This window comes from Sceloporus occidentalis, unplaced genomic scaffold (genome assembly GCF_023333645.1).
Source record: "Sceloporus occidentalis isolate IW3139 unplaced genomic scaffold, rSceOcc1.0.p SCAF_3, whole genome shotgun sequence".
Classification (NCBI taxonomy): domain Eukaryota; kingdom Metazoa; phylum Chordata; class Lepidosauria; order Squamata; family Phrynosomatidae; genus Sceloporus; species Sceloporus occidentalis.
In genome coordinates, this window is record NW_028316983.1 from 83,406,337 (window position 1) to 83,419,628 (window position 13,292).

A 13,292-nucleotide genomic window follows, 5' to 3' on the forward strand; every position below is an offset into this window, starting at 1 on the left:
ACTTTTGATATATCACAACATCTATAGTGTAAGCACTCAGATGCCCAAGTCTTAAAATGAGATTAAATTTATACTCTTTTATGAATATTGTGTTTGTAACACAAGAAAGTAAAATATAAAAGCAAACAACAACAAAAGAACTAGCAAGAGTGCTAAGGGTAACCCAAATACATTCTTTTCATCTCTAATTATGGAGCAATTTCTGTAAAACCATCTACATAAAGTCAGATCTGCCAATGCCAATTTTTAGAGAATTTGCTGGTTTGGGGCTACAAATTGATTTTTTTTATACTGATAAATTAAAATCCAATATAAGACAACAAGATACAAAGCATGCAAAAATCATCACTTGTCTCTTTTAAATTAGGTCAGATGAATGTGTATGAGGTATGAGCAACACAGACAAACAAGAGAAATCAGGTATAGACATTTTAGACAAACAAGCAATAACTTGGCAAATGATTAATGGACAGCTGATTTATCAAAATTGGAATTGATAGGGGAACTGAGAGTGAGAAGATTATACTCTATGTGGTGAAGTACCAAGTAGCCATGTTTGCATTCCATGGCAATGGAATTACATATTCACAGCTACTAAAGCATCCTGAAAATATGAATAGATTCATGAAGAGTTAATATGAATCTGGGGGAAAAGAGACAATTTGTTAGGTGTCTAATTGCTAGGTGAATGTGTGTCTCATAGCTAGGTGATCTTTGCTTCAACAAGGAAACAAGTGAAGCATTTTTTTAGTGCTGGCAATGAAGGTTGGGCCCTATGGAGTTGCAATCCAACATCTGGGGAGGCACAGAGTTCCCAATCCTGCGCTCAATACAACTGCAGAACGCAGATCCACTTTTCTGAGTACCTATTCTGAATTTCTGATGCCAAGTTTTGGCAATGTGGAAAGAGCAGGGAAAGTTTTATGCATTCCTAAATGAAAAAATACATCTCCATAAAAGTATGCCATGGAGCTGAAGATCTAATGAATGTAGACCACAATGTATTTTAGGTAGAGGATTCATTTATATATGGAAAACAGCCTTGAAACCTATTTTCCCCAAACAGATATACCTGTTTTTAGGCAAGGTTGATTTTTCAAATTTCATATTAATCAACAAATTGCTGTGAGTATTGACAGCATGTGAGCAGAGTGGCGATTCTCTAATTCAGTATCAGTCAGAGCTAATTATTTATTTCCTATTTGCTTCTGTGTTCTTATGCAATACATCTGATATGATCAGAAAGTCAGAATCAGCAAAGATAATGAACTATGGTATGTGTAAGTGCCAATCACTATTCTGGCTTTTGCTTTCAGGAAAGCACATCCTACAAGTGGTGTGATTTTACAAGAATCCTCACCTGTGAATGACAACAGAAAACATTATTGCTCTTTACACCTAGGAGATCCTATAATGTCATTACCTTTCAGGAAGTTTAGCTAGATCATAGAATCATAGAATTGTAGAGTTGGAAGAGACAGCAAGAGCCATCCAGTCCAACCCCCTGCCATGCAGGAAATCCAAATCCAAGCATCCCCGACAAATGGCCATCCAGCCTCTGTTTAAAGACCTCCAAGGAGGGAGACTCCACTACACTCCAAGGGAGTATGTTCCACTGTCTAACAGCTCTTAGAGAAATAGTATACTTTAAGGATGACCTTTTCTAGTCTGCCAAGTATTGCTGAATACCAACTCCCTTTCTGTCTTGCCATAACTCATGAAGTCCAGGCCATGGTAATTCCTTTATTAGGTTAACAAATCTGCATTAAAAAGAAAAGTTGGGTATAATTCATACAAACAAAAAAGGGAATCAGGCCATGCCCTGACATGGACAACCAAATTTTATTGTTCTGCTTTTATTGTCCCTTCTGCTGCTGGCAGGGCTAGGGCCACTGCAAGTGTGGCCTGATAAGCCGAATTTAACAGTCTACGCTCCCCACAGTCTCTCAAAATATCTGATTATAATACACAGCTGAAATAGCAAGTACATTTCTATACCACTTATCAGTGCACTTAAGCACTCCCTAAGCAGTTTACAAAGTGTAAGCTAACTGCTTAGTGTGTCACAGTCTGAACATATAGTATATAATACCATTTGAACAAATTCTATAATTAACACTACATTATTTACTTGTAAATTTAACGATTCTGGTAATCCAATAATGCAATATTAATTATCTCAAAGCTAATTTCTATTTGCCACCAGCCTGATTTTATTTCTGCTAATTCTTGATTTTATATCAAGCTAAATAATTAACACACATACACACACACATATATATACTGTATATAAAATTGTGAATACTTTTTAAAAACATTCAAGAAAGGGCACTAGCCAGTGGAAAGGTAATTATAGTTCAGATAAAAGCCATATATATATATATATATATATATATATATATATATATATATATATATATAAATATATATATATATATATATATATATATATATATATATATTCCCAGCACTGCACTAACAGAAAACTCTTATTATCATCCTTTCATTTATTAATTGAATTTACACCTCACTTTTCTCTTCACATCCTAAATTGTTTTATGCCAACATGGAAACTAATAATTACTGCACTGGATTCAACATAGGGGGAAATTCTTAAGCAGAAAATATTTTTGCTTAAGTAACAGTTGTATGGTTGGACGCCTCATTTTACAAACATTGACATTACATTTGTCTCTACAGTCTTCAGGGACACTGTGAAAGGGCCTTTGCCAGCTCATACTAGGTGAAGACTTCTTCATCAGTTTTAAGGAGAACAGTGTTTCTTCTGACTGTGTACAAATCTGACTCCTGGCGAGTACCAGGTTCTCTGAGCCTCACTGCAATATCAGATAGAACCTTTCTGGCCCACCCCCTCCACATACACTTAAGCAGAATATCACCAGGAAAGCCAAGAGTGGACATGCACAGAGGCTGTCCAGGGAAAGCCAGGACAGTCTCGCAGTGATATTGGTGTCCACAGAAGCATAAGCATACTGCAAACAACCCTGAGCTGAAACCATGAAGGCAGTTGCCAGAGGAATAGTGTCAAAAGTTTCAAGAAGGCAAGAAAATCACATACAGTGAACAAGAGGCATTGGATCACAGCATCAGCATGACCTTGGCTGAGCTACTTTATAGCCAGCAGTAAATTAGCAAAGCTGGCCTCATTAACCAGTGTAATTTACTTAAGACAGAGGAGAACTTTTCTGGTGTCTCTGTTGCCAGTGTTTCCTCTATCAGTATGTATATGACAGGATGCAGAGACTCCAGTTTCTCCTCCAAATCTGCAGGTGCTAACTGGGATGGATCAGGCTCTACTTCTCTCAAAACAGAGTTGTCAACCTCTTCTGGCTTTGGTTGGGGCTTATCCTCCCAGCACTCCTCTCTTTCATTGGAGGAGGCATCCTCCAGGTAAAGCATGGCACTGAGACTCTTTTATGATTTTTCAATTTCTCTAAAAATGTGAAGGGAAAACAAGGAGAGCCCCTGCCATCTTCTAGGCACTGCACAAGGATGGAGGCCTTTTTCTGATCATATGCTGACATTATCATGTCCCATTAAAAGGCTTACAGCCTACAGGAAACTACTGAATGCATTTATCACATGACAGCAGAACTGCTACAACATCACCCCAAAAGGTGTGTGACATGGGGTAAAAACACCAGTTAACTTTTTTTCTACATAAAATTATTGGCTCAATATTATGGAAGCTACAAGTAGATTTTATATTTAAAGAGATCTGAGGAACATGCATAACAAATATTTTCATGTCCATAAGTTATACAAAAGATGCTACATGGCTGTTTTCTTTTACTAAAGGAGTATTTATCTGGCATAAAGAAATAACAGAGTATCAGCTTTTCTGCCTGTATTGTTCAGAACATGTGGATAACATGAGATGTGCAAGTATGTAGGTCATATCCCTCTTGAGTACAAACACATTTATTTCTTCTTTATTCATAATTATTTTATAGTCACTTTTCCCCAGTAATATCACACCAGACGTGTTGCTGGCCACTGTTGTTGTTTTTCTCCCAATGTCAAGATCTTGCTGTTGTCTATAATTTCTCCTCATTTTCTGTTATTATTTATTATTATAGTACATGGCTGACAACTTATTGAATTAATCCATATAAAGCATCCAAACTATGCCTTTATCAGAAAGGCAGAAAACTAAATTCTCAGTGATACTCTTTTATAAGAGTCAATGGTAGAGATTAATGATTCTACTACTCCTTAATTTGCATCATTCATTTTATTCTGATTTCTTTTTCAACAGCTACAGATAGGCAATGACTTAGCAGTATTTAAATGATCTCTAAAATCATATCATATCAAGTGTTAAGTAAAACTCTGTAGAATAAAAAAAATCTCTGCTGATTTTTTTAAAAAACACATAAACCACTTATTCTTCAAAATCCTACAACATAAGAATAAAAATCTCCCTACTAAAATACATCCAAGACATATCTCATAATGTTTCAAGACAATACCATCATAATAACTCAATCCCAAAGGGAAGGCAGTTTGGTAACAATACAGCAGGCACAAAGAATGTGAAAGAGATAATGAAGAATGGATGGGTTCTTAATGTTGTTGTCTGTCTTGGTCATTGTAACAGAACAGAAGAAGCTGATTCTTTGGAAGGCAGTAAACTTAATATATTGGTACTTTTACAAAGTGATGGGGGTGGGTATGGGAGCAATGATGTGTATTGGCAAATGTGGTATCATGCAAGTCTCTAAGCATTTGCTGATTTTCCATGCTAAATATAAAATTCCATATAAAATTCAGAATAATGTGTCTCCTAATTTCCTTGGTAATGAAGTGGCAGTTTACAGCACTCACCAGGAAAATCCAAAGCAACTGTTTCTTTATCTTCTCCACTAACTGTCTGAAAATAAAGGGAGGAAGAGATCCACAAGGCTCCATTACAGAAGTAAAACTTCCCTCTGGTGATTTTGGCTACAGACTCCTTCTATGGCTTCATTACATATTGTTGTTCAATAGTTTTCCTAAATTCTTCCTAAACTTCTATCTTCTCTGAAGCCATGGCTGACACCACGTGTAGAACTTGCTTTTAATGATAGATCACCAGAGGAAAGAGGGGAAGCTTCCCTCCCAGTTCCTTTCCTGGAAACCTCTCACACACCCTAGTTTTATTCATATCTGCAAATAACCAGAATTCATCCCTGCTTGAGATGTGGTCTTCTCAATAGGCAACTGCCTGTCTTCTTCCCACTTTTGGGTACAAACAATCTAACTCGTAAGGGGATCACCAGACTTTTGTGAAGCAAACATATCTTTTTTGTTGCTGTTGTGTGCCTTCAAGTTGTTTCTGACTTATGGTGACCCTAAGGTGAACCTATCATGGGTTTTCTGAGACTGAGAGTGTGACTTGTTCAAGGTGACTCAGTAGCTTTCCATGACCAAGATGGGAATCAAACCCAGATCTCCAGTCCAGTGCTTAAACCACTATACCACACTGGCTCTTGGACATACCATACCAGCTCAATTTCTTCTATGAAATGAAGACTGGGGTGTGTTTGAACAAGACTGCAATAATTTTCCAACACCCTTGATTAGATAGAGCTAAATCCATTATTAAACAAAAAAATCCTAGAAGTAGAAAGATACATGGACTTCGCTTCCCTCTCACAATATGCCATGTTCAGTGTTCAAGCTTTGGTCCCCTCCCCAGCTCCATATCTGTTCCATGTTGCCCTCCTGAAGTTTAGAAGGGCTTTAACTTTGGCACGCTTCAATGTGTTGCCCACGGCCATGTTGGAAGGTAGATTTAAAAAAAGACCTTTTGAACTTCGTTTTTGCCCATGTGGCTCGGGCGCTGTTGAAACCAATGAGCATGTTCTCCTTTATTGTCAGTTCTATAGAGACATTCGTCACCAACTGATTAGCCCACTACTGAGTAAATTCCCAGGTAAAACTGACTCCTTCTATTTACGCCTCCTATTGGATAACAATGATTCTACAGTATCCCATAAGGTGGCTAAATTTTGTTACATTGTTTGTAATCTGCGCCCTCAACTGACAAATGGTCATTTTATTACCATGTAGAAAGATCTGTTTGGATATTGTATATGTATAGTCTACTATCAGTTTATATTTTAACCTGTTACTGTTATACTGATACACTGTTTGTGTGGTTTTGTTTTTATACTGGTCAAAGACCGAATAAATTTTATTACTATTACTAGTCAAAAAGACAAACAAATGGGTGCTTGAACAGATTAACCCTGAAATCTCCCTAGAAGCTAAGATGATCAAATTGAGTCTGCCATACTTTGGCTACATCATGAGAAGGCCTGACTCATTCAAAAAGAAAAATAAAGGTGGGAAAGGTGGAGGGAAGCAGAAAGAGAGGAGGACTACATGCTAGATTGATATGCTCAATTAGGGAGGTCACAGGTCTGAATCTGTAGGTCTTAAGCAGAGCAGTGGAAGATTGGGGGGGGGGCATGGAAATGTCTTATCCACAGGGTCACCATGAGATGGGATCCACTCGAGGGCAGTTAACAACAACAAAACCAGTAAAAGGCCTAGCAACAGTTCTGCTCTTACCAGCAAGATTGCAAAAGAGCTTCTATCTTTCTTAACAATACTCAACAGGTCTGAGTTTGAAGTGTTTACACACACACAACAAAAGAAGTATGCCAGTCATGTAAGTAGCACCCAACAGCAACAAAAACCACTGTCTTAATTAACTTGGGCTGTTGCTTTGATATATAGTAGTAACTTATGAATCTTGTCATCTATTTTGTGTGATTTTTATGTCAGTTCAATGGTACTGCTCATCCTGAGGAAAGTTAGAAAGATAAAATTATCAATTTTGTTCTGTCATGTCATTATTTTACTTACTCCTGTCTTCTCATCAAAGATCTTGATTCCTCCGAAGGAGACAGTGAGAAATATTTTCTGTTTGTGTTCTCCTTTTGATCGAGATGCAGCAACAATTCCCTGTTTGTAGAAAACAAATGGCTCAGATTTATTTATTTATTAAAAACAACAACAACACAACACTTTTTATTATGATCAAATGTCTTCACACATTGAGTAGATGTGAAAGACCAGCTCTGAAGGCTGATGTATTTGCAAGGATTTAATTATAGTTCAAGTTTCATATGCTATATAAAGCTTTGCCCAAATATAAAACCATAGTTTGTTTTGCGAAGTTGAAGGCTTTCATGGCTGGCATCCATAGTTTTTGGTAATTTTTTTTGGGCTATGTGGCCATGTTGTAGAAGAGTTTAGAGATCTGTTTTGTGAAAATTATTTCTAAACTCTAAACTAGAGTTTAGAGATCTTCTAGACTCTTCTATAACATGGTCACAAATGGTTTCTTTGCCAACTGCATGAAAGGAGAAACGAAGCAGCAGGAAAGGGTCTGGATGCTGGTCATTTCTTAACTCAGGATTTTAAGCTTACTGTGACCTGCAAATATAACCTGTAAGTTTCAGCTGCCGTGTTATTACTGCTTTGCTCTTTTGGCAGCAATGCTTCAGACACCATTGGTTAAGCATTCCAACTGCTTAGCAAACAGAGAATGTGTCAGCCTGGCGTACAGGCAGTAGTCTGGGGCCAGAAACTAGGAAACATAGTCTAGAACAGTTAAGACCAGAAGTTCATCCTGGAAGCAGGGCTATAGAAAAACCCACAAAAGAAATTGTATCAGTGTACAAATTCAAAGGAAGGATTACAAACAAATCATGGGTTCATAGAACAATTAGGGTTAAAAGACAAACGAGACGTCAGGAGCAGACAATAAATGATGATCAGAAACAAAGCATACCACAGCTCAGATAGACCTTGTTGTTTAAATAAGGACCAACCCAAAGCATTTTTTCCTGCCTGGAAGGAGCCGACTGCCAACTTGGAGAGTATACTCACTCCAGCATTCAGAGACTACATTATGTGATTTACCATAGGAAATAGTTTTAGACAATTTGCTGAAAGGCTGCAATTGGGCAACTCATCACGTGGGGGAAGGCTCAGCAGTTCCTGAGAGGACATTTCTGTTCTATGAAGAAAGTTAATATTGTGAATGTGGTTCAGATGAAACCCCACACCAAATTTACTGTTATAAAAGTAACTGTGTGTGGCATGCTGCTGACTGAGATGAAATCCTGGAAAGTAGAGGAATCTAAAAGTGATTGAAGCAAGGGGACAGAAAAGGTGATGGATTATGAAAGATAAGCATGAGATAAGCACAGAAAAAAGAGAAAGAAGATAAGGAGAATTTAAGAAATTCCTCATTGAAAGATTTCTTCAGTAAAATTCTCCTGATACATATTGTATTCTTAGCATGCTTTCCTTTCACTTGCATGTTTTTTGAGGGGGACATATTTTATTACTAGTTCATGTTCAGCAAAGTAAATTTAAAACTAGGGAGACTTAGCATGGATATTCAGAAAGTGGAAGCTGATTTTTATATATGCATTATGCTTGGATACCATGGAAACAGTTATTTGGACTGACTTCATTCAGTAATTTCTTGTAACATGAAACTGAAAAAGTGGGCTATTCGGATGTACAGGTTTAAGGGGCCAACAGACCGGCACAATACACCACCTTGGGGGTGGTGTGGGGGTGTGGTGTTTAGATGATGCCTACCCCGACACTGCCTCCAAGCTGGCATTTTGCCACCCACCCACCCACTTGCCAAGAAGGCAGGCAGTGTTGCAGTGCTCTGGTGGTGAGGCATTTATATGATGCACCCTGAAGGAGTGCTGAAAAGCTGCTGCCATGGCACAAAAGCCACCTTTTTCTGGCACAATTTTGCCACTTCTTTTTGAGCTGGAAAAAAGCTGGACTGGGGCCACAGTGTGCGGTTGCCACGGCCCCGATCCAGCACTCAAAGGGGCGGTGTCATGCTTCCCTATACGGTTGTCTGTTTTGGCCCTTACTTGAATGAATCAATATTTTTGGTGTCTATCCAAGGAAGTAACATTTTCAAACTGTGGCTTGTTCTGCTTACAAATGACTAATCCCACTACAGTGGTCAACAGTAGCTCTCCAGTCCAGTGCCATAATCAGGTAGCTTTGCACGTTCAATTAATTGTAGCTTCCTTCCCCCAGGACATGCATATGATAGTTTTAAAATCAAAGCAACAGAAAAATATGTGATATTTCCATTTATTATCTCCCTCCTCTATTTCTTTCCCTAAAGGAAGATTGGCCATCAAATATGTTGTTTTCTTCTTCTTAGTATTTTAATAATATTTTTAAACAATAATTCTTTTAAACAAGACACAGAGCTCAGGGAAAGAGGGAGTGACTGGTTTAAGGGTACTGGGCCAGGCACTACTTAACCACTTTGGCCAGTGGTTGAAAGGAGTCTAGGTTTAGCCACTTCAGAAAGTTGGCTCACTGGCTTTCAAACAACAAGGAAACAGCAGACTGGTCAAGCATTTTAACAAAGTCTAGTGGCTATCAGTCTTTGGCAACTCATAATGAGAGACTTCACATACAGTAATATGAAACCACCACTCAAATTTCTGCATTATTCTGTATACATACTGCATATCTATGAAATAATACTGTATATCCTTATGTAAGGAACAGTTGGTGACTCATCCTTCACAGTCAAAACATAACTAGTCAAGTTATTTTTATGTCAGGTTGCCCCCGCCCCCAGCAGATCACTAGGCAAGGCTAACAAATCAATACACCACAGCAGGTAAAGCTTCACCAGAAGGACATGAATATTAAAAGAGAAATAAATAGTATCAGACTACATGATCAAAACCTATAGAAAAGCAGCAGACAGCAATTGTAATTTGTGACACCACCTGTTCCTCCTAGTTCTAGTCACCTCATAACATTACACAGCTAACTCTCTCAATTATGCCAACAGGAATTAAACATCTTCAAGGAGATATGGAAATTGCAACCCTCTGGGTGAGAGACAAAGAGGGAAAGCCTAACCTTGTTAACAGCCAGAAATTTCCCAAACCACTTGTTGGCAGATGGAACCAAACAATGAATGTGGAAGAAATTCTAAACAAATGAATCTTATGGAGAGGAAAATGGCACACAATGTTCAGGAACAATAAAAAGATTGCCTTTTAAAATGGATTCTTCACTCATTACTAAATATTCAAAACACTTTTCATGGGTAATGAAACTACTTGTTCTAACTAATATTGGGCAATGAAACTACTGCTGAACCACAAGGTGTGTGTACTGGATCTGATACATTGTTATTGATTTACACTGCACCCTCCATCTTTATGTAAGTGTAGACACATGGGGTGAAAGATAAAGGATACAAGGAATGCCAGACCATGGTTTGTGTCATACAAATGTTCCTCGCGCTCCTATAGGCTCATTCATCTTGATTCCTCCTATGTGCTATCTTTAATTTTACACCCCTCTGTGTGTACCATCTAATTTTCCAATATAGTTTGAAAAAAAGCAAACAAACTTGGGTTTTCCAAGGCACTAAAAGCAGAATCTCCCTATTTTTATAATAGTACCAACATGTCTATTTCATGTATATAAACAACAGGATGAAATGCAAATGTTTTCACTCCTTTCTAAATATACCTCCTTTTCAATTTTTTTTAAAAGAAAGGAGCATTTTTTAGTTTAGCTTTTGAAGTGGACTGCAGAGAGCAAGCACTTGGCCTCACACACCAAGGAAGTCCACAAATCCCTTCCCATTACTAGCTACTCAGTGTTTACAGCTTTTATTAATAGCAGATTCCACAAAACTGCTTTTAACTGCACTTTATCTTTCCAATGACAATTGTATTATCATACAATAAGTCAGACTTAGCTGCTTTATTATATCACTGCAAGAAAACAAAGTTAATTCAAAGTAAAGGCAATTTATCTCACTTTTAATGAACTTCATGTGATTTTGGTGAAACATTAATGAAGCCAAATCTGATTGTCTATATCACAAATATCAGAGGGTCTCAAGAAACATTAAAGACTGCCATATTTAATATGCCATAAATTCTTATGGACACTAGACCATTTCATCCAATGCATTAAGTGCTATCTAGAATTGCTGGTATATTCTCAGTATATACAGTTGAGGGAGATATGAATTCTGGACAATAAAGTGAGAATGAAATTGAATGCAGAAGAGTAACAATGACATTAGTTGACACTTAAACATGAGCAATGTAGAATATGGACAGTGGCCGTATTACTAATAATATTCATTTAATTTCACTCTGACATTACTTTCTACTACCTCCCACCACCAGCACTGAATTTCCTGTGCACTGAATTCAGTTTTTAGAGTAACATTTCAGGCTTCTGATGAAGGGATCTATAGCCCACAAAGCATACGGCAAGATAGATCAGTCTTTAAGTGACACAGGACAATAATTTTTGTGGATTTTTTGGGCTATGTGGCCATGTTCTGGAAGAATTTATTCCTGACATTTCACCTGCATCTGTGGCTGGCACCTTCACAGAAGATGACAGCCACAGATGCAGGTGAAATGTCAGGAATAAATTCTTCCAGAACACAGCCACATAGCCCAAAAAACCCACAAAAACTATGGATGCTGGCCGTGAAAGCCTTCAACTTCACATGACACAAGACTCCTTGTTGTTTCTGCTACAATGCACAAATAAGGCTATAGCTTTGGAAATAGCACTTACTAGACAGAAGGGTCAGTGAAAAAAGACCCACGGTGACAAAGCAAGTTCTCTTTGGGTCTGCAAACATCTACAGGCAGAAGAAATTTGTTTGTTGAGGGAGTCTTTGGTAAGATTTTGACATGCCCATGGCTTTTTTCACTTCAAAAAATAGCCGAATTGAAATAAATTATATTCAAATTCAATGTCAATATAACAGCAATTTAAAGTTGCCTTCCTCTATCTTGCATAATTTTTAAATGTAAAAGATTTCACAGCACCTTTAATTTCATCATGGAATCTTGACATAATTTGTCGCCTCGTGCTGCAGAAACTTCATCAATCCCAATGAGTTTGGCTTTGTATCGAACACCGTCACCTTTAAATCTTTTTATTAAAGTGGCTTCACTGCGATCCTGACCTGGGAAGAGAAAGGGAAATATGACCTTGAAATGCCAGAGTACAATACAAAGCAATACAAAAATTCAGTGCCTACAGTCTTTGATTCCCCCACCATGAAATAAAGAGGCCAGACACGTAAATAGGATGTAAATAAATGTGCCTTGATTAGACCTAAAACCTATTTAAGCCCCAACTGATAACTAAACTTTTGAGACTTCAACTGAGGGTGAAATCCTTCAGCTGAAGCCAGGTGTCTTTACCTAGACTACCTCTTCAACCTTCCCATAGGGTGAAAACATCCTCAGATTGCATCCTCAGCCAGTCATAGGGAGGTAGATATGAGGCATGCTCTCCCAAACTCCCTCGAGTTTGTACAAGAGGGCAAAACCCCCATATCTTCCCCAAAGGCTGTTTCACGAGCAGCCTCCATGGCCCTTGACATGTAAAGGCTGCCCAATCAAGACCTTTCACCTCAATGGGGTGCCTGGGTGCAAACCAACCATTCCTCCACCCCCATTTAGGCCAGGGGAAACCGATTTAACATCCTGCCCTAAGGCAATTGCCCATCCCTAGAAACAGTATGAGGTAGGCAAAAAATCCCGGGAAAAGGGGAGAAAATTCCTACCTGGACCCAAAGCAACCAAACATCTCAATACTGGCCTGAGGGTGGGAGGGCGGGATGCAATCTCGCAAAAGAGGCCAATGAGGGGGAAAGACAGCTTAAATAGCTTAGATTTACCCCCTGTTGGCAGGTTGGACTCATAAGGCCCCACCTTTTATTATAATCCTAGTCTCAATTCATGGGTGGTCTCAAATATTACAATCCAAGCCTATAGTGGAGAGCCACTGTTTGGGTATCCATTAATTTTATACTTGAAAAGTCAGATGTGTTCATCTCCTTTATCACCTAAATATTTTAATCAAATTCCATATACTTAATAAATCTCACTAGTCAAGAAATTGTTAGGGAACTGAGTATGTTTAGCTTGGAGAAGAGAGACTGAGAGGTGACGCAATAGTGATATTCAAACATCTGCAGAGACATTATAGATAAAGATGTGGCAAGCTTTTCTGTAGCTTGAGACTGGGACATGAACCAATGAACTCAAAAGAAAATAGATTCCACTTAAACATTAGGAAGAACATCCTGAATGTAAGTACTGTTTGACAGTAGAATAGACTAGTTAGGGGATGGTGGAGCCTCCTTATTTGGAAATCTTTAAGCAGCGATTATATGACTATCTTTCAGGAGTGCTTTCATTTTGTTTTCCTTCATG

At 38.2% G+C, this 13,292-nt stretch overlaps 1 protein-coding gene across 11 annotated transcripts in view; it reads right to left on the bottom strand.

The window, feature by feature from the left end:
* Nucleotides 1–13,292, bottom strand: part of DAB1 (DAB adaptor protein 1) — an 831,182-nt gene that overhangs the window by 98,286 nt on the left and 719,604 nt on the right. For all 11 annotated transcript variants that reach the window (XM_089515261.1, XM_089515260.1, XM_089515257.1 and 8 more), the window contains 2 exons: nt 11,895–12,034; nt 6,877–6,975 (listed from right to left, as the gene is read on the bottom strand). In XM_089515261.1, coding sequence (XP_089371387.1) covers nt 6,877–6,975; nt 11,895–12,034 — 239 coding nt within the window. The remainder of the gene's footprint in view (nt 1–6,876; nt 6,976–11,894; nt 12,035–13,292) is intronic.